This window comes from Schistocerca piceifrons, chromosome 4, assembly GCF_021461385.2.
Source record: "Schistocerca piceifrons isolate TAMUIC-IGC-003096 chromosome 4, iqSchPice1.1, whole genome shotgun sequence".
NCBI classification, from domain to species: domain Eukaryota; kingdom Metazoa; phylum Arthropoda; class Insecta; order Orthoptera; family Acrididae; genus Schistocerca; species Schistocerca piceifrons.
In genome coordinates, this window is record NC_060141.1 from 185,213,535 (window position 1) to 185,236,728 (window position 23,194).

At 38.9% G+C, this 23,194-nt stretch overlaps 1 protein-coding gene across 4 annotated transcripts in view; it reads right to left on the minus strand.

The window, feature by feature from the left end:
• LOC124796435 (cAMP-specific 3',5'-cyclic phosphodiesterase 4A-like) overlaps positions 1 to 23,194 on the minus strand; it is a 323,597-nt gene that overhangs the window by 172,430 nt on the left and 127,973 nt on the right. For all 4 annotated transcript variants that reach the window (XM_047260627.1, XM_047260626.1, XM_047260625.1 and 1 more), the window contains 3 exons: positions 18,864 to 19,034; positions 14,747 to 14,881; positions 2,715 to 3,038 (listed from right to left, as the gene is read on the minus strand). In XM_047260627.1, the coding sequence (XP_047116583.1) occupies positions 2,715 to 3,038; positions 14,747 to 14,881; positions 18,864 to 19,034 (630 nt within the window). The remainder of the gene's footprint in view (positions 1 to 2,714; positions 3,039 to 14,746; positions 14,882 to 18,863; positions 19,035 to 23,194) is intronic.

Sequence of the window (23,194 nt, forward strand, 5' to 3'; positions counted from 1 at the left end):
CCTGTTTTGAGTTTATGTAACACGGCACAATGGATCATTCTGTAGAGCAATGGTACGCTATAAAATTTTGCGTTAAGCTTGTGAAGTCCACTACCGAAACGTTTCTATTACTTCAACGTGCCTTTGGGACTGATTGCTTGTCAAAATCACAAGTTTTCCAATGGCACAAGTCATTCATGGAGGGCCGAGAGGAGATCACCGATGAACCTCACAGTGGACAGCCATCAACCGCACAAGTCGACGAAAATGTGACGCGTGTGCACGATTGTTTGAACTCTGACAGATGGCTGAGCCTTCAATTGATAGCACAAACACTAAACATGTCAAAAACAACCATTTTCCGCATTGTGACTGAAGATTTGAACATGAGAAAGGTGTGTGCCAAACTAGTCCCAAAAGTGTTGACTGATGAACACAAGCACATGCGAGTGCTTCGGTGCCAAGAATTGTTGGAAACGTGTGAAAATTATCCTCATTTTTTAACTTAGTTATCACTGGTGATGAGTCGTGGATTTTTGAGTGCGACCCTGAGACAAAAAGGCAGAGTTCAGAGTGGCTCACCCCATTGTTGCCCAAGCCCAAGAAGACACGCATGAGCAAGTCCAGGATCAAAACCAGGCTCATTGTCTTCTTTGACATCAGAGGCATTGTCCACTACAAATTCGTACCTTCCGGGACTACAGTGAACTCAGCGTTTTACTGGAAAGTGCTCAAAAGACTGAAAAGGAGGGTCTCACACTGCCGAAGTGACATCGAGGACACATGGAAAGTTCACCACGACAACGTGCCAAGTCACAGCACCTTCATTGTCAACAACTTCCTGGCCAAGACCAAGACCCCATTGGTTCCCCAGCGTCCCTACAATCCTGACCTGGCTCCCACTGAGCAGAAGTGTATCGACGCAAGAGGGTGCTATTTTGAAAATTTTTGATTATTTGTACGAATATATTCAATAAATGATTTTTCATGAATTTGGTTGCATTACTTATGGAACACACCTTGTATGACGCAAGTGACACCCAATCATCTGACAATGTTCGAAGGCAATGAGTTCTGCGGAGCATCTTACTCTGCTCTCTCATGATGTCTGACGATAACTGAGGTCACTGATATGGAGTACCTGGCAGTAGGTGGCAGCAGAATGCACCAAATATGAAAAATGTATGTTTTTGTGGGTGTCTGGATACTTTTGATCACATAGCATATTTTAAGAACAATAAGAGATCCAAGACTGTGGGATACCATTCTTGATACCTCCCCAGGTAGAAGACTGCTGATTCTTGCAGACTACCTGTACTGTTAATTTCAACCTCCTGCATTCTCCCAGTTAAATATGAATTAAACCATTTGTGCACTGTCCCACTCATACCACAATACTTCAGCATATCTAGAAGAATTTCACGATTTGCACATTAAAAAACCATTGACAGATCACAAAATATCCCAATGGACAATGTTCAGTTATTCAAAGCATATAATATTTGATCAGTGAACGTATACATAGCATTTTCTGTTGAAAAGTCTTTCTGAAAACCAAACTGACATTTTGTTAGTACTTCACTTTTACAAATATGTGATGCTACTCTTGAATAAATTTTTTTTTCCACGAATTTTGGACAAAGTTGTAAGAAGTGAGATTGGGTGGTAGCTGCTAGCAGCAGACCTACCCCCTTTTTTATGCAATGGTTTAACAATAGCATATTTCAGTCTATCTGAAAAATAACCTGTCTCAGTGAGCTACTATGTATGTGGCTGAGAATCCTATTTATCTGCTTTCAGTACCCTGTTGGGAATATCAGTTCCATGTAAGCTTTTATTTTTGAGCAAATTTATTATTTTCCTAATTTCAGTAGGAGAGGTGGGTTGAATTTCATTTTTATCAAATTGTATCGGTATTGCCTCTTCCATACACTGCCTTGCATTTTCTAATGATTAGTTGGATCTTATTTTCTCTACAACAATTAAAAATGATTATTAAAAATGTTTTCTACTTCTGACTATTTGTTAACAAACTTTTCATTGAATTTGACAGAAATACAGTGTTTATGTACTCTCGGTTGCCCCCTTTCCCTTAATATTCCAAATTGTTTTAATTTTATTACAATATGTGCTAAAATCAGACACAATGAACATACTTCTGGACTTTTTAATAACTTTTCTTAATACAGTGCAGTATTTTTACAATGTTTCACAATAACCATTAGATGTGCCCACTTGCTGCTTTCTCTTATCGCTTATCATTTTCCACCCTCTATTTTCCATGATCTCATAAAACTCTATTCTTGATGTTGCATTTGTTGAAAAAAGGAAACTAAAAAATTCAGAGACATAATACATACATTACACTACACAAGCAACAGGAGCACTGACATGGATGCAGCAGTACTTGCAAACCAGTGAGAACACCTCTGTGCTTACAAACAGAACATTATTCTCATATACTGCTCAAATCCTAAAATGACAACAGTAAAATTACATGCAAACAAGGTACAAGAATAGTACATCTTATGCACTGAAAATCCATTTTACAACCTAGTGGTCACACAATCAGTATGTCCCGCGAAGAGCAAACCCTTAATTTCACTAGGTATACTTTAAAAGTTTTAACAAAAATAAACTGGAAACAAAGTACAAATTTTATACCGTGCCTGTGAAGTGTTCAGAATGGAAATGTGGTTTCTAAACAGAATATTTTTGCTGCACAATGAACATACCTCTTCTGCCTGTATGACTTCATCTTCCTCATCAAGCTCAGGTTCAGGCTCAGCATCTGAAATTTCTGTGCGAGTTTCCTCTGCTAGTTCCTGCTGGACTAACGCTTCCCAACGTGCTTGATTGGTGCGCAGATGAGACATCATTCGACGAGAAAGAGGTGTTCCTAGGAAACGATGCCACTCTTCTACTAGTGGCGAAACCACAAACCGGAAGAAGCCCGCTTGGATCTTTGGCACAGAAGTCGTCTGCCGATCACACAATGATGTTACTGGCAAGTTCAGCTGTCGTTCATAATCACCTTGACGGAAGAACTCCTCACAAACCTGTGAATATAGTACAGAGCATTTGCCAGCATGCATTTAGAGAAAGTGAGTGAGAAAGATAAAATATCTATATTACACTTGCAGTCTAAGTTGTGAACTCAATGGGGGGACACTGGGAGCGAGTGTAAGGTATTTTGCCCATTCCATTACTCTCAGAATCCAACACATAAAGTGTTGAGTTACACTGTGCGTATAATACCAACAGTTATCAGTTCTCTGTAAATTTTATACCTTGTTGTTATACATATTTTCTGTGACTGGTTTATATTGTGAATCTGTTTATACTAAGTAACCCTCCCTAGAAGCAAAAGAAAAATTTCAAATACTTTTATAGGTGACAATTGCTTTTTTTTAAACTACAGAATATTTAAACAAACGTACCACAGGATAAACACTTCGTTTCATATAACTAATACTAACGCATGCACATAAAAATTACATGTAATATTTTTAGACCAAAAGATACATTGATCACTGTTTTGTAATGTGGAAATGGGAACAACTATCTACAATGCACTGGTAAGGACACACAAAATCTAGAAAAGAAGATAAAAAATTAGCTTAGAGATTCATAGCCATTTTTAAGGTTAACTCTCAGGGTGCTCAAATACATAACTATTCCCTCTGGTGGAGGGGGGGAGGGGGGGGGGGGGGAAGAGAGAGAAAGATAGAGACACGTAATCTTCAGGAGGCTTCAGTAGGAGAGAGGTAAGACTCAAAGGTGGAGTGATGAGCCAAAGGAAATGGGAAATGGAGGAAAGCACATGAAGAGTATTATTTATGAGTAGAGGTCTGCGCGGATGCGGATATCTGCAGATATCCACAGTATTTGTTACTTGGTGGATAAAATCGTGACCGGCGCGAATATCCACGGGTCATCTGCGGATAATGAGCAAGCCATCTGCCCAGTACATATGTTGCAATGTTAGTTCAAAACTTCAAGTCTGTTGACATTCTTGGAATCTTGCAGGGCCCGGGTAGAGCGGATATCTGTTGTCCTTAGCCCCTGGCTACGACCGAAGTAGCTGTACCCAAGAGCCCTGCGCCTAATACGTTTCCGCGACTGTGTCTTTTGTGTGGCCTGTGTCTTTTGTGTGGCCTGTGAAGTGCTCTCTAGGTGGCAAACCTGGCCACTGTCTACCAGACAGGTGCCTGTTGCAATTTTCCGCTGACTTCAGTTAGCGCTTTGTAGTGACCGAGTGACAACGAGAATCATACCAAATATCAGTGAGAGTTCTTTCTTCAAATGAATACCATATCGATGGATACAATATCGTGTAAGGTGAAAAAATGTGATTTTACATTAGTGAAGGAAAACAAATTGGCCGGCCGGGGTGGCCGAGCGGTTCTAGGCGCTACAGTCTGGAACCATGCGACCACTACGGTCGCAGGTTCGAATCCTGCCTCAGGCATGGATGTGTGTGATGTCCTTAGGTTAGTTAGGTTTAAGTTGTTCTAAGTTCTAGGGGACTGATGACCATAGATGTTAAGTCCCATAGTGCTCAGAGCCATTTGAACCATTTTTAAAACAAATTGAAATCTCCAATTTAGAAAAAATTCGCATACGTATTTGATGGCAATGAAAAGATAAAAGATATAGTGGCTTATTTTGCATGTAAAAAAGTATATTCCTACACTGGACACAAAAGTGGAACTTCATTTTTTCTAAAACATTCGTGTGAGGCTCGACAAAGTAGCATAATTACTTATTTAAATACCAAGAGAGACGTGAAAGTTCCTGAAGTTCCGCCAATTTTGAGGACAGCCGTGACAGAAAAACTTATCAATCTTGTCAGCAAAGACACTTTACCATTCGAAGTAGCATGTGGATCTGGGTTTCTCGAGACGGCACAGTTTCTTATTGATTTTGGGGCAAAGTACGGTGCAGTGACTGCTAAGGAACTGCTACATCATCCAACCACTCCTAATTTCTATAACCATTGATTTTGCTGTCACTCTTCGGAAGACGAATTATTTCTTCCAGAAAACGTCAATTACTTTTTCACAGGTCAATTACTTTTTCACAGGTGCGCCAGCGTTTTGCAGTGAAGGCCTAATACTGTAAATATTTTCACCTGGAAGTGATGAGGACTGAACACGTAAGCTATAATATAATCATCAGCTGACATGAATGGCTTCAAAATTTGACACATCCAAGCAGTGAGTACAAAAAAAGTGTCGGTAAATGATGCAATGTGCTAGTAACAGTTTAAAACCATCATCATTTTCAGCTGCCTTGGCACAAGAGCAGCGAAATATAATTGTTTCTATACACGTATTTTCATCATTTAATACTATTACATTGAATTTTATTTTTTAAATAGCGTTTCCAATCTCACGACATCCAAGCCACTACTGTGTGCGCTCCAGAGCACCAATACTTTCCTGTTTGGAATGGTCTACTTTAGAGTAGGTATAGAGCATTTCTTGTGATTTAAGAAGTCAAAAGTAGTTAAGTTGTCGCAGAAATGGCACCCTAACTATAACTATGTCATTACATACTATAATTCTAAGTACTACTTTCTATTACTATTAATTACTCATTCAAAACTTAAATATATGCGGATAAGGAACTTGCGGATTAATTGCTGCGGATGTGGATGCGGTTGCGGATAAGGACCTTGCGGATACGGTGCGGATTGCACTTTTCTTATCCGTGCAGACCTCTATTTATGAGGCAGATATAGCATGGTGGATGGAAATGAGTAGAAGAATAGAAGTAGCAGCACCTCAATGAACTGAAAGTTATAATACTAGGTATATCTAAATCTTATCCTACCCCCATGAACCATGGATCTTGCCGTTGGTGGGGAGGCTTGCGTGCCTCAGCGATACAGATAGCCGTACTGTAGGTGCAACCACAACGGAGGGGTATCTGTTGAGAGGCCAGACAAACGTGTGGTTCCTGAAGAGGGGCAGCAGCCTTTTCAGTAGTTGCAGGGGCAACAGTCTGGATGATTGACTGATCTGGCCTTGTAACACTAACCAAAACGGCCTTGCTGTGCTGGTACTGCGAACGGTTGAAAGCAAGGGGAAACTACAGCCGTAATTTTTCCCGAGGGCATGCAGCTTTACTGTATGGTTAAATGATGATGGCGTCCTCTTGGGTAAAACATTCTGGAGGTAAAATAGTCCCCCATTCGGATCTCCGGGCGGGGACTACTCGAGAGGACGTCTTTATCAGGAGAAAGAAAACTGGCATTCTACGGATCGGATCGTGGAATGTCAGATCCCTTAATCAGGCAGGTAGGTTAGAAAATTTAAAAAGGGAAATGGATAGGTTAAAGTTGGATATAGTGGGAATTAGTGAAGTTCAGTGGCAAGAGGAACAAGACTTCTGGTCAGGTGACTACAGGGTTATAAACACAAAATCAAATAAGGGTAATGCAGGAGTAGGTTTAATAATGAATAGGAAAATAGGAATGTGGATACGCTACTACAAACAGCATAGTGAACACATTATTGTGGCCAAGATAGATACGAAGCCCACGCCTACCACAGTAGTATAAGTTTATATGCCAACTAGGTCTGCAGGTGATGAAGAAATTGAAGAAATGTATGATGAGATAAAAGAAATTATTCAGATAGTGAAGGGAGATGAAAATTTAATAGTAATGGGTGACTGGAATTCGTCAGTAGGAAAAGGGAGAGAAGTAAACGTAGTAGGTGAATATGGATTGGGGGTAAGAAACGAAAGAGGAAGCCGCCTGGTAGAATTTTGCACAGAGCACAACTTAATCATAGCTAACACTTGGTTCAAGAATCATGAAAGAAGATTGTATACATGGAAGAAGCCAGGAGATTCTGACAGGTTTCAGATAGATTATATAATGGTAAGACAGAGATTTAGGAACCAGGTTTTAAATTGTAAGACATTTCCAGGGGCAGATGTGGACTCTGACCACAATCTATTGGTTATGAACTGTAGATTAAAACTGAAGAAACTGCAAAAAGGCGGGAATTTAAGGAGATGGGACCTGGGTAAACTGAAAGAACCAGAGGGTGTACAGAGTTTCAGGGAGAGCATAAGAGAACAATTGACAGGAATGGGCAAAAGAAATACAGTAGAAGAACAATGGGTAGCTTTGAGGGATGAAGTGGTGAAGGCAGCAGAGGAGCAAGTAGGTAAAAAGACGAGGGCTAGTAGAAATCCTTGGGTAACAGAAGAAATACTGAATTTAATTGATGAAAGGAGAAAATATAAAAATGCAGTAAATGAAGCAGGCAAAAAGGAATACAAACGTCTCAAAAATGAGATCGACAGGAAGTGCAAAATGGCTAAGCAGGGAAGGCTAGAGGGCAAATGTAAGGATGTAGAGGCTTATCTCACTAGGGGTAAGATAGATACTGCCTACAGGAAAATTAAAGAGACCTTTGGAGAAAAGAGAACCACTTGTATGAATATCAAGAGCTCAGATGGAAACCCAGTTCTAAGCAAAGAAGGGAAAGCAGAAAGGTGGAAGGAGTATATAGAGGGTCTATACAAAGGCGATGTTCTTGAGGACAATATTATGGAAATGGAAGAGGATGTAGATGAAGATGAAATGGGAGATATCATACTGCGTGAAGAGTTTGACAGAGCACTGAAAGACCTGAGTCGCAAAAAAGCTCCGGGAGTAGACAACATTCCATTAGAACTACTGACAGCCTTGGGAGAGCCAGTCCTGACAAATCTCTACCATCTGGTGAGCAAGATGTACGAGACAGGTGAAACACCCTCACACTTCAAGAAGAATATAATAATTCCAATCCCAAAGAAAGCAGGTGTTGACAGATGTGAAAATTACCGAACGATCAGTTTAATAAGCCACAGATGCAAAATACTAACACGAATTCTTTACAGACGAATGGAAAAACTAGTAGAAGCCGACCTTGGGGAAGATCAGTTTGGATTCCATAGAAATATTGGAACACATGAGGCAATACTGACCTTACGACTTATCTTAGAAGCTAGATTAAGGAAAGACAAACCTACGTTTCCAGCATTTGTAGACTTAGAGAAAGCTTTTGACAATGTTGACTGGAATACTCTCTTTCAAATTCTGAAGGTGGCAGGGGTAAAATACAGGGAGCAAAAATCTATTTACAATTTGTACAGAGACCAGATGGCAATTATAAGAGTCGAGGGGCATGAAAGGGAAGCAGTGGTTGGGAAGGGAGTGAGACAGGGTTGTAGCCTCTCCACAATGTTGTTCAATCTGTATATTGAGCAAGCAGTAAAGGAAACAAAAGAAAAATTCGGAATAGGTATTAAAATCCATGGAGAAGAAATAAAAACTTTGAGGTTTGCCGATGACATTGTAATTCTGTCAGAGACAGCAAAGGACTTGGAAGAGCAGTTGAACGGAATGGACAGTGTCTTGAAAGGAGGGTCTAAGATGAACATCAACAAAAGCAAAATGAAGATAATGGAATGTGATAGAATTAAGTCGGGTGACGCTGAGGGAATTGGATTAGGAAATGAGACACTTAAAGTAGTAAAGGAGTTTTGCTATTTGGGGAGCAAAATAACTGATGATAGTCAAAGTAGAGCGGATATAAAATGTAGACTGGCAATGGGAAGGAAAATCGTTTCTCAAGAAGAGAAATTTGTTAACATCGAGTATTGATTTAAGTGTCAGGAAGTCGTTTCTGAGAGTATTTGTATGGAGTGTAGCCACATATGGAAGTGAAAGATGGACGATAAATAGTTTGGACAAGAAGAGAATAGAAGCTTTTGAAATGTGGTGCTATAGAAGAATGCTGAAGATCAGATGGGTAGATCACATAACTAATGAGGAAGTATTGAATAGGATTGGGGAGAAGAGAAGTTTGTGGCACAACTTGACCAGAAGAAGGGATCGGTTGGTAGGACATGTTCTGAGGCATCAAGAGATCACCAATTTAGTATTGGAGGGCAGCGTGGAGGGTAAAATCGTAGAGGGAGACCAAGAGATGAATACACTAAACAGATACAGAAGGATGTAGGTTGCAGTAGGTACTGGGAGATGAAGAAGCTTGCACAGGATAGAGTAGCATGGAGAGCTGCATCAAACCAGTCTCAGGACTGAAGACCACAACAACAACAACAACAACAACAACAACAACAACAAACAATCTAAATCTTACTGGAGGCACTGGTAGTGTCCCCCCCCCCCCCACACACACACACGCACACACACACACACACACACACACGCACACACACACACACACACCTAGGCAACATGTCTGCTGAGTGTTGACCATTCTGTGTTGATTTCTGGAAACTTTCAAATCCAAACCAGAGATACTGCAGATGAAACAAGCCAATGTGAGGCATTCTATCAACATAATGGATCATCAACCCATTAGATAGCACACACATACAGTATCCTCAGCTGAGTAAGCAATAATTCAGGAAGAGGCTGTGAGGTGCCACCACTCAATTGTGACAGTCATCATGAAAAAAGGTGAAGATGCACACAGTTTCTGCATCACTTGTGAGTGAACAGAATTTCCAAATCTAGGATCTCCTCAATGCTAATAAATAAGGAAACCTTGGATTGCTTGAAAAGATTTCTCCTCTGTGTGTAAGCAAACTAACTACTGGCATATCAAGGTAGATAATGTTCACTAGGAAAAGTCTGCCTACAAAACACATAATGGGTTCTGGAAATTCAGATTTATGCCATTTGGCCCATGTAAGATTCGAACGACCATTAAATATAAGATACTCAACATTTTCTGATACCTCAAAGGAATGACACCTTTTTGCTACCTAGCCAACATTACATTTTCTTGAAGACTGCTAAAGTTAATTAATAAAGACCTATAGGTCTGCAAAGACTTGAGGATGGGAATTTATACGTAAGAAGGTGCCTATGCCAATCTCCATTAGCTATGTGCCACAACATCTTCATTCTTTTGAAAATAAAGAGCCTATTTCTTTGGTTCAGGTAAAGACCCATGTAATGGACACACTGCATAATTGTTGTTAAGGTGCTTAGATGCTCTTCATATTTCTCTAGGCTGAGAATTTGTTTAGCAAATTTGGGGTTTTCCAGCAATCACTTGTTGTAGTGTACTTTGGTGGTGTACACTGCAGTGGTGGAACATGTTTTGGAGCATAGAAGGCTGTGTTTTATTGCCTGGCTGACAAAGTTTACCAAGTATGGGAATGAGTTAGTTCACAACTTTTAGGCATCCCAGCTGTATACTCTTACCAGGAAAAATGGGCTTGGTCTAAACAGACTTTCACATGACCATAAACCATGTCTTTATATTAAGCACTCCTACTGATAATGAAGTGAAGTTATAAAATATTAATATTAAATTACTAGTAACCATAAATGAAACAGAGAAGGTGACAGTTGTCATTTACTGGTACTAATCATCATGCAATGACATGAAATAACTTAGGAAAACAATGTAAAAGTGAAATTAAGAGTAAAACATTTTCTACATTCCATTCATTAGTGGGTTAAAATAACCATGGTGCAAACTAAAAGTGACATAAATATGAATACAGAAACTGGAAGGACCCTTTAACTTTGGCTTGAAAATATGCGGTTTATCACTGAACCCTTTCAGTTCTTTTTCAAACCAATTAAAAAAAAAAAAGCATGCAACAGTGCATACACACTTCTCTGCATCAAAAAACTGCATGCTCACCACACACAGATCTTTTTTCTGTCTTTTGTTCAGTGAACTGATATAATTTTTGCATTGAAAAAATTCTATCACAGCAAAAACAAAATCCTTGATAAAATTAGACATGTTGCACCATGAATGTAAGAATTCAGAGCTTATTAAATAACATAATACATTACATCATGAATTTTACCACCAAATGTACCCTCATTGGTACACTACAGACTAAAACTATTCACTGGATCTGAACTGAGTTGTCCCGCAATGCTACTCATTTATATACTCATACATACATGTTCCATTAATCCTATCACAAGGACAAGGAGTTCAGGGCTGTGGAACAAGTCTGAATGCATATTAAAGGGCAGAAGCAGTGACTGCAGGCTAATTCTGTAACATAACTAACAATACATTTGAACTAGTGCTAATATACTCGTATTGATAATCAAGTACTTTGAAAATTATATACAACCACTGTGGCTCCTCTAAGGTTACTCAGCTGCTGTTTTTATCTAACACCTCTTTTTCATTGCTATTGATGTTGTTGTTGTCAATCCTAAGACTGGTTTGATGTAGTCTCCCTGCTTATCTATCTTGTGCAAGCATCTTCACCTGTGCATATTTACTGCAGCCTAATTCATTTGAACCTGATTACTGTATGCAATCCCAGAAAATACATCCTAACACTTAAATTTATACTCAATATTAACAAAATTTCATTGTTTCAGAAATGGTTTGCATTTTATAGGAGCTTTATTGTGACCAGCATTTTATTTTGATCACCAACTATCAAAACTCATCTACTACTTTTAGTGTCTCATTTACAAGCCTAATTCCCTTGGCATCATACAACTTAATTCAGTTACATTTTGGTATGCTTTGTTACTTCTGTTGTTGTTTATCCAGGAACCTTTATTCACGATATTGTCCATTCCTATCAACTATTCTTCCAAGACCTTTGCTATCTCCAACAGAACCATTTAACATGATTGCAAGCCTGAAAGTTTGTTTTTCCTCCCTGAATTTACTTTCCCAAATTTCTCATGTTTGGTATAAAATTGAGAATAAACTACAACCCTGTCTCACTTCCTTCTCAACTACTGCCTCTCTTTCATGTCCTTGAACTTGTGTAAAAATAGTTATTTTCAGTGCAAATGGTAGACAACCTTTTGTCTCCAGTATTTTATCTTGGGTAACTGCAATTTCAAAGAGTGTCCAAAAAAACTCTAAATCTTAAAATGTTATACATGTAGGTTTGTCTTTCCTCAATGTCTCTTCTAAGGCAAGTCATAGGGTCAGGACTGCCTTTCGTTTTAATACACTTCTCCAGAGCTCCAGTTAGTAGTCTCCAGGTCATCTTCTATCAATTTTCTACTATTCTGCTCATAGTTCAAGCTAACATTCTGCAATCTTGACTTATTAAACTCATAGTTTGGTAATTATAATGCCCATAGCACTTGCTTTTTTTAATATTGCGATTATTACATTCTTCTATTCAGTTTGACGTTGTCTCATCTCTTTCATATTTCTAATATATATAAGGCAGAACAGTTTTGTCATGGATAGTTCTCTCAGGAATTTTAATAATTCTGAGGGAATGATGTACCTTAGAGGCTAATGACGTTCTTGCTCTAGTTTGAACTACGGAATGAGCACTGAAGTTGAAGTTTACACAATATAAGAATATACAAGCATTTGTAGGTCATGCGAATATGCTACACCCTAATTTTTCATAGCTGAATTTTTTGGAAAATGTGTAGCTTATAATCAAGCGAATATGATATTTCATTGTTCTTAATTTTTTCTTCCGGCTTCCACAATGAAACTAACAATATTCCTGCTACTTTGAATCCCACTATGAACTCAAAATTGTTCCAAGACCTTCTAAGAGTGTAAAGTTCCTGATGTTAATGAGTGATTTTGTAGGAGTTTGGCTTTTCTCTTGAGGAATAATTGCTGATTGTGAGTAGGCTCACCTTTATTCTTGACCATGGATAAAACCCTGATTTAATCTTCTGATTCAGCAGTTTTATACATAATTTTCTACAATGAATTTTGACTTTTTACTCCCTTGCTGTAGTTTACAAACCATTTTCTTCTTAACTGTACTTCTAATCCTTCTAAAGTATGCAAATAAACAACAAATAATGAAGTTTTTTTTGTCCACATGTACCACAAACTTCTGATAAAAGCAAGAGCCAACTACACCAATTGCGTAACATATAGGAAAAAGGAGTGAAAGTTATATAAAGCTCCCATTCCTTTTCTTATGCAAGAAGTAATGTATGACCCTTTTTTAATTATTGAAATTTTTCATACTCCTGAATTATTGGGATGAACATAATTAAATTACTTCTTAAATACAATGCACAATTTTGATTTGTAAACAGGATGTTTACTTTGTAACGAATTAATGGATACAGTTGGGGATGGAGCCAAGAGGAGGAGGAGGAGGAGGAGGAGGAAACAACAGAAGAAACAGCAAAACTAATACTGGGCAATGTAGCATTTAAGTATGCTAAATGGCAGGGGAAGTAATAAGAATGGTGAGGGCAACTTTAACAGTGAAAGGTAATACAAAGTTGATGAAAACAGATGGTGAAAAAAAACTTGACAACAAATTGTTGGTTATCATCATGTAAGTAAATTCCCAATTCTTTAAAGAAACAAACCTCCCATGTGTACAACAACATCAAACATCTAATTACTTTATAAAGGATTTAATGTGTTAAATATATCATGTTAAGGCAGTAAGTAAGAAAAAGTTTAGAAAAGATTTGAAATTATGCTTGAAATTCGTTGGAAGATAGTAAGTGCTTTCATTATGAAACTGTGGATGAATATAGTATGAGTAATTTGTGCTCCATTTTAAGCAAAAGCAAGTTTTTCATGCACCTCAATTTCTTGACATTATTTCTCCTGAGCTGTTTGTCGTATAATGATGTAATTGATATAAGTTTGCAGGTATACAATGATGAATGTAGACATTGTCTACAAAGTAGTATTTTTAAAAAACTAAACACCACCCGAACAGGCCACACAGGCCCAATAGTACCAACTGGCCGCCATGTCATCCTCAGCCACAGTCATCACTGGATGCAGATACAGAGGGGCACGTGGTCAGCACACCACTCTCCCAGCCATATGTCAGTTTATGAGACCATAGACACTACTTCTCAATCAAGTAGCTACTCAATTTACCTCACAAGCGCCGAGTGCATACTGCTTGTCAACAGCACTCGACAGACCAGATGGTCACACAGCCAAGTGCTAGCCCACCCCGACAGCACCTAACTTCGGTGATTTGATGGGAACTGGTATTACCACTGCAGCAGGCTGTTGGCATGAGTTAGTAGTATAGTAGTAATAAATTAATGTCACGATTAATGTTGAAGTTTCACTGCATGTTATTTTCAGCAGAAGCTGGTCTTTCAGGTTCCTAAATGTCTTACGAAATTGAAGCTCCTGAACTACATGCCATACAGATACAATCAGTTGTATATGTGGATCTGTCTGCAAACTGTTCTCTGAATAGTCAGCAGGTCTGATGAAGTTTTATTGCATGAACAGCATATGTGTAGTAAGTGATAAACTTTTTCCCTTTTATCATCTTGGGGTGGGGTCAGTGAGAAGAAATTTTGCAAAAGTTTGAAATTATCTGTAAAGTTTTGTGGGATTCACCAAGTACTCTCGTTCTAAAATGCAGGATGAATAAAGTCTTGGTATTTGTGCACCATCAGTTAAGCTGCCTCAAGACGAACACAGTATAAATCCATCATTCTTTTCTTATTGTGTGAAACTTTTGACCTAAGATTATACCTAGTAATGACTAGCCTATGACAGCCTTTTAAACTTTTAAATTTAGTCACTAATCACAGAAAATATTGAAAACCAAATTTTTCTCCCTGGAAGCCCTTACATAGGCAACCTTCGACTGATACTGGGTTCCAGGGCAGTCAGTTAGTAATAAAGACTATGAACAAGGAAAATTTACAGAGATATTTGAATAACACTAATCATTTTCTTTGATAATCCATGTCTTGGCTCCATATTCCTCTGTCCTTTTTTGTCAAAGAATCATATTCATAAGCTGGTACCTTTTGACTCCATTTCCGGCTAACATCCCAAGGTCGGCAAGGATTAGAAATATCAGCACATTTAAGTGCTATTTGGAGAATGAAGTGTCGATCTTCTGGTCTACGCATATCCAGCAGGTTCTGATCCAGGTAACGCTGTAAGTGAAGAGTAAAATGAAAAGAAAAATAAATATAATTAAGGTTTGTAACATAAACAGCATCAAATAATACCTAAATCGCTCAGTAATATTGTCTATAAATTGTATGCAACTTTAATATTCCCAATACTTGCAGAAACTTGCTTAAATGTAATGTGCGACATAAAGCAATACACAGAACTGACAAAATATTTTAAATATGAAGGACACTTATCATACTGACAATTAGTTATTCACATCCAATTTTCTGTAATATTTGACTGACAAGATGCATTAAATCATCTATACTTCCTTCTGTATGGAGGTAATTTACCTGGAAATGAAAATATCTTGACAATTTTGTTTCAGAAGCAAAAACATAATGTGATACTGATGTTATGAACTTAAGTTTATTAGTAGGTGAACATTGTCTAAAAATTCATGCCAACACACATAAATGTCTTCGTAACCGAAATACAGTAGCAGCACTGTAAAGCTACATAATAATTGTCATTATTGCCCAATATGCAAATACTTTATTTCACTTTGGTTGTATGAAAGCACTCGTATAAGACTGAAATAAATGTAATAGCTGTAATCATCTCTCTCTCTCTCTCTCTCTCTCTCTCTCTCTCTCTCTCTCTCTCTCTCTCTCTCTCTCTCCCCCCCCCCCCTCCCCCCCCCCATCCGAACAGGCCTCCGAAGGCCCAACAGTACCGATCGACCGCCATGTCGCCCCCAGCTGATAGGCATCACTGGATGAGGATATGGAGGAGCATGTGGTCAGCATACCACTCTCTCAGCCACAGTTTTCATTACCAGAACCAATGCTTCTAACTTAAGTAGCTCCTCAATTGGCCTCACAAGGGCTGAGTGCACTTGCCAACAGTTTTCAGCAGATCTGGATGGTCACCCATCCAAGCCTGACAGTGGTTAACTCTGGTGATCTGACAGGAACCAGTGTTACCACTGTGGTATGGTTGTTGACCTCAAATTGTCATCAGTGAAGTAAAACTCAAAAACACAATGTTTCCCAGTGTGTGGGTTCCTTTAATTATGAAATAATTTTTGTGTTAGCATGAAGAAGTGAATCTGAATTAAGAGAATAAATTGACAAGCAGTGTTTATCAGTTACATCACTCATTTTAAGATACAGTATTGTCAATGAAAGTTGTGGGCTCAGTTAAACTTTGATTTCAGCTAACAGATCATACAAACAAGAAAAATTGGGCTCTATAAAAAATTTGGAATGTATTGTTAGGCACACATGTCAACTTCTGTGGACATGGGCATTATCTCCGTTCGCACCAACCAGAGGTGCAGCTGTGGCACAAGTTGAGTTACTGTGCAGTGACAAATGAATGGTGTCTACCACCAAGTTTGCTTCCACCACTTCAAGTGCTGTTTTCTGTTCCATGCTGTATACTGACTTGTTGGTTTTAGCAACTGATTTTGTGTTAACAAAACTGTTCAAGCCTATGTGATTGAGCACTTAATAAGTACAGGTAGTACTGCACTATCTAATATTCCAGCAGTGGTAAGCCCGATGTGATCAGTGCCGAGAAGACTGGTTCACAATAATACTGATTACAGGATGGAACCAACTACAGTATCGCGACTGGCCACTTGCTTCACACCATTTTGTTCACATAATCCGGCACTCTTGTTTTCCCAGGTTGAGGTCAGCTTTTGCTATGCCGGAATTACAGTAAATATAACTAAATTTGCATTGAAGTGAACCAGTTCGATCAATGCTATGCTTCCAAAGTTAAGGATATAATCACAGCTCCTCTGGCAGAGAATGCCTCCAAAACATTAAAAACCGAGATGAGTTGCAGTGTCACAGGAAGGCCCTATCAGACATAGGTGACAGAAAACCATCCCAGCACCTGCATCGCCTCCACAGCAAGGTGGACATCGGAACAGTGCCTGACACGGATCATTACGATCTATCATACAAAATGATCCATGAAACATGAAAGTAACTAATCAGTCTCCTGCACAATGTATGGAGCAACCATATGCCACCACAGGTAAGGACAAATGTCACATTGCAGACAGAGATGTTCCTGGATGCTGTTGTGGAACTGGATGTCAGCATCCAAAGAAGCCATTGCTCTGAACCAACAAGTTAGTGCTGCGGTAACGGCTGGTAGTGGTGCATCCAAGATCCTTCCCATCTCATGCACAGCTTACGATGATCTGTCCACCAAAGTTGAGGCAGTGAGAACACAGACCGACACATTGACAATCTAGGAGCTGTTCCTTGACTAAGTCTGTTTTAGACACTGGTCTAGCAACTTTCTGCTTCCACAGAAGATTCAGAGAGCAGGCTAAAAAGTGCACTAGCCCCTGCGTCTATGTGTATGCAAACAGTCGTCGGTCGTAGGCACCACCAACTCCCCAACTATGTCCTGGTGCCTACTCATTACTAACAGGGTATCAGGCTGGAATTATGTAACAGACACAGGATTTGACATTACTATCCTGCACAAAGTTTGACTGTGCTGTTGCTGATTGCCTGCTGTGTTTAGCTTGTCTGCCACAAATAATTCAGCAATTGCGATGATCAGCAAGCAATTATGGGTGCTGATTTCCTAGCTCACTTCTAGCTACTGCCCGATGTAGCAAATGCCCATCTAGGGAATAATAATACTGGACTTCTAGCCACTTTGTATCGATGTGTTGCCAGAACATGTGTCATCAACATCATACAGGTTGTGGACGAGAAGTACAGCCCATTGCTGCATAAATTCCCAACATTAATGAGACCTCCATGTGCATCACAGCAAGTTTTACATGATACTGCCACCACATAAAAACCACAGATGGACTACCTGAGTCTTGCTGGCCAAGAAGATTGGCTTCATGATACCTCACCATTACTAAAGCAGAATTTGAGGCAATGTTGTCAGAAGGCATCATCCAACCTTCCAGTAGCTCATCGGCACCTTGCATTTAGAACCCAAAGAGGGAGGAGCCTGGTGTACAAGTGGTGATTACAGAGAAAAAGATGTTAAGAAAGCTAAAATTGTAGGGCTGTTACACACTGTAGAATGGTGGAAGGTACATAGTTACACTCAACAATTTGATGTGTGCACGCGCGCGCGCGCGCGCACACACACACACACACACACACACACACACACACACACACACACACAATAATTATCTTTATGTCCTGTTAATTGAAAGTAGTTATTGGAGCAGATTGAAGCAACTGTTTGCGAGACTGGAGATGAGATAATTGTGGCTGGAAACGGCAGGTAGGCTATTTTTTGAGAAGGGAGAGGTTGGAGACATTTGCCTTCCTTTTCAATGGAACTTACGAAATGTTAGTTAAATAGTGGTAGCAACCACAAAACAAAGAGGTTAGAGCATTAAAGAGAGAGAAAAATTGCAAAAAGTACCCAAAAAATTAGGGTTAGTGGTATAGGAAATGTATTACTGAAGCACTCTCTCTCAATTTCCAGTACTGCTCTGCATTCATGGAAAAACAAAGTGTGCTGTTTACTTGTGACAACATTACAAATTGGAAGAAAAATCAGTGCAAACAACATAACTGCATACTTCTGTTAATCTGGTACAGTCTCAGCAGAAAACTCTCTCTCTCTCTCTCTCTCTCTCTCTCTCTCTCTCTCTCTCTCTCTCTCTATTTACCTTTAGCTTTTGTTTTTCACTTACACTAGAAGATCAGTTCTAATGTAGTGATAATCCTATGGAAAATGTTGTCTGGGGCAGCTGAAACACGACTGGGCAGGTTGGCATTATGTAGCGATACACTGTAGATTTTGAGTTATTTTTCATTTTAAAAAATTTTGCTGTGCCTAGCAGTATTCCATTTCAATTGCTGCTGTAAGTCCCTTGGTTTCAATAGACATACGAACACTTGTATCAACAAAAGCCAAAATTACTATTGTGATTGCTGAAAACAAATCTAGAGTTAACATTAATGTTTCCTGGGCACTGCTGACATTATAAGTAGGTTGATTGTCTCATACCTTGAAACGTGTTAGGAACTCTTGCTGTCTAGTGATATCAGTGGCAAGAATAAGTGAGCTGATCTGCCTCTCAAGCTCAGGTCTTGCGTCACCAAGTTGTTCAGCAACATTGCTTTCCAATAGACACCCAATTGCAGAGCGCCAATGGTGGTTTTCCAGAACAGAAGTGTTCTGAAACATTACAGTATTGCTATTATATCACAAAAGAAAGAGACAGGGATTTATTTCATATAAAGTACTAATGGACTCATTGCCAAGTTGTTTTCCTGTTTTGGTAAGTAAGTGCTTTCATAATTTGGATGTTCTCAATATTTTTACAGGCAGTCTCTCATGTTCTCCAATGCTAGGTTTACTGAGATGAAAAAAATTACCAAATTCTGAAGATCACAAAATTAAAATACATCACAAAGTCCACCATAATTGCAAAAAACAAAAAGAAAACTCAAATTATAAATTCCTGATATTGTTGGTTGGAGAGCAAACAATTGATTCAATATAAAGAAGTCTTTTGATACAAAATTTTTTATTGCCTTGACTGTGTGTATGTACACTGTATTACTAGTTCCATACCATATGTAGCTAGCAGCCATCCCAGATGTATGTTGCACTTCCTGATGTGCCATACTTATATGCCTCTGTCTTTACATGAAGACACAGCTATATTTTCTAATGTTCTGCTCTCTTTGTTATTATGAGTCCGATACAATGGCATTAATACATACATGTGGTTTACCACACAGCATGATTTCGTAACCTGTTCTCTGTATATTTGAAATGGCAGCTTAGTCCTGTCAAAACTAGTAAGCTAGTGTACATTCATATGTTTGAGGCAATAAAAAACTTCATATCCGAAGCTTTCTTTACATTGAAAATCTCAAATCTTCAAAAATTTAAAGTAAATTAACAAGTTTCAAGGAGCTTTTGTCTTAAAGTCACCTTCTTCAATTTCATTTCAGTTCAGTTCTATTTTTGGAAGTTCTATAAGTGAATGATTAAGTTACAAGAGTTAAAATTGTCGTGCATTACTTGCAATGACAAAAATCCAGGTATCCATTTTATTGGTACATGGCTAAGCCAGGGCATGTTCCCAGAGGCAGGTTTCATCTCTAAAGTCTTCCAGAGGAAAAAAAAAATATATTTTCAGTACCTCATACAGTTATTGACCAAATTTAAAATTTTTAAATGCTATCCTACTCATCAAGACAATCCTATAGGTAGAGCAACCACAGCTATGAGTAGTCATCTTACTAATAAACCGCTTCAGCTGTATTTAGTCCTTTATTATTGGAGCACTATCAGTCTCGTGGCACTAAATGCCAGATCTTCAGGTGAACATATAATGTTGTATACCAGAACATGCTGCCACGACCCCTGTTCATGATTCCACATAGATCGGAGATGCAGACCCATCCACTATACTGGAATCCAGTTGTTTTATTCTATGACATACTGCCTTTTAGTCATGTTATGTTCTGACAGACAATGAATGTTGGGTACAAAGTTCTGAGTTTTTGCGCTCTAATGTTTCAGTTATACGTTAAACTGAAGATGTGGCTTTTAGTGCCACCAAAACAGTAGTGATCCAGTAGTAAAGGACTAAATACAGCTGAAGCAGTTTATTAATAACCAAGATGACGACTCATCAAGAGCTTATGGTAATTTATGTTAAAGGTTTAACACAATAATTCATGCATTGCAGTTACAAACTGTGTACATTGAGACAACCTAACACACAAATTACCTGGACCATATTTATCAGGACACAAATTACCTGGACCATATTTATGCAATATTTAAGAATGAGAGGACTTGGCACCTTCCAACACATTTTTCACATAATTTCAAACTTTTTGTAATGTTTCCTGCTGATAACACCAACAAAATGGTGAAAGAGAAGAAGTCTACCACTTAATTACATCTTCACTGTTCATGGAGTAAAACTGCAACATTGGCACGACGTTTTAAATCCTCACTTCATTACTACTAATTCTATTCCCAATACAATTTGCAGATAGTATCCACATAGACCACTGAATGTACCAGAAGAATATTATATAACGGTATGATGCATGGTTCAGAAGCTTGGATGCTATATTTTTCAAAGAATTGGGGGTGGGTATATACTAGTTATCAGTAAGCTATCATTTGCTTCATTTTAATATGGGTTAACTTGAAGAAATAAACCACAGCAAGATAATGTCAAGAAAACCGTATAAGTGGGAAGCAAACATTTCAAATAAAGTCCTACGTTACTGTGATTTGAAATATCAATATAGCAGAAAACAATGTCATGTCAAAATTACAATCAAATCCAAATCCAAAGGCAAGGTCATCAATGAAGCACAACATTTAGAACTGACACCAACATCCAGACCAAGACTGATCTCCTGGGAGGAGGGTGCAGCTATTTATACACACACTGAATATTCCAAACTGCTGGTACTTATACAAACATTGATATTCAAGAATATACAAATGTAAGATATTTCAAGGAAATACCAGATATGATAAATACTAAATAACATATTACTGCTAGTGGTCAGGATTGAACTGGTGCCCTCACCATGCCAACCAGCATCACTAAACACTCCATCACAATGCATTTAGCACAGTTGAGGGCTGTTGCTCCCTCTCTTGGAGAAACAGTGACCTGATGTTTCAGAAGTTCTCACTGTGGCAGACTACACCACCCTGGATATAGTTCTCGTCAAATTTCCTCTGCTTGACTGTGTTGGCAGGTCCTCAGTTTTAGGCTTGGTTATTACATCCTCTTCACTCTGATGACCACAGAAGCAACTGTGGTATACGCTTCTGTCACTGGGGTTCCTTACAGTGGCTCACAAAGTGAATAACAAATTGGCAGAGACCTGGCCAATGATACCTGTGTCTTATTCTGTCTGGAGACTCCATGAATCCCATGAAACCAGGCGTCGGACCATGGAAATACTTTAGGTTGCTGGCAAAAGGTAGACTAGGATCATGAGTAACCATTTCCACTGCACACGATCATAGTTTTTCTTATACAATGCTCTGTTTATTAATTACAATTCTCCTTTGGCTGATTCCTCCTTTCTCAAGGCTTCTATGACGTTCAGCAGCAATGTCATTTACTGTGATGACAACACAGATTTAATTCACATTGCTGTATTCCCTAAAAGAATTCCTTGAAAGACAATTGACATGTTTTTGTTTGTGCCCACTTTTATGTATCACTGTGGCATCATATTACTGAAACCTCAGAACCCATCTTGCCAGGTGACCCACTGGATCCTTCAGGTGAGTCAGTCAGCATACAGAATGGTACTCCACCACAATAGTGAATGATTTGACAAATAAATATGGCCTGATCTTCTTGATAGCCCAAACAACAGCAAGGCACTCTTTCTTAGTTATAGGATAGTTTTCCTCGAACTTTTAGTGTACTGTGGAAGCATAAGCTCTCACCTTTTCAGCACATTCCTGAATTTGTACTAGCACTGCCCCTATCTCCAAACTGCTAGCATCAGTTTGGAGTTGTCTTGGCATTCTCATCATACAATGCAACGACCATGACTAGGAAAGATCTGTCTTGCCCCACATTCCATGAGAATGTGCAGTTTCCCTGTGGTAGCTCTTGCAAGGGATGTGCCTTGGTGCATAAGACTTTCATGAATCACTGGCAGATCGAGCACATCCCAAGAAAACTTCTCACATCACGAATATGCTGAGATGGTGGAAAATCTAAAATTACTCTTATTTCCTTTAGATTGGGAGAGACTCCATCACTGTTCACTAGATGTCCCCAGATTTTTATTTCTTGAGTGGTGAAGAGGCACTTTTAGCACTTTTCAGATTCAGTCACAGGCTTAGATGTTCTACAAATGTCATTTGGGGGGAGGGGGGAGGGGGGGGGAGGGGGGGGGGGGAACAGAGTTATCCAGATGGTAAAGGCATGTTGTCCATTCATTCAAGGTGTCAAAGTTGGCTGCCCATCGGACTTTCAAGGTAGCTCAAGTATTTCTCAGTCCAAACTACGTAACTCATACAAGTCATCAAGTCAGTATTTTCCCAGTCATCCTCATCAACTTTAATTTGTTAGTAGCCTGACTGCTTGTCCATAGTTCAGATATACTTCGCTCCTTTCAAGCAGTCTAAGGTGTCATCAATAAGCAGTGATGGATAGACATCTTTCTTCATGATTTTGTTCAGTCATCAGTAGTCAGTGCAAACACCATATGCCATTTTTCTTCTTCACGAAGACCACAGAAGAGGACCAAGCACTCTCTGAAGGTTCAGTGACATCATCTTGAAGCATCTTCTCCATTTCCTCCTGATTAATCTGTCATTCAGCG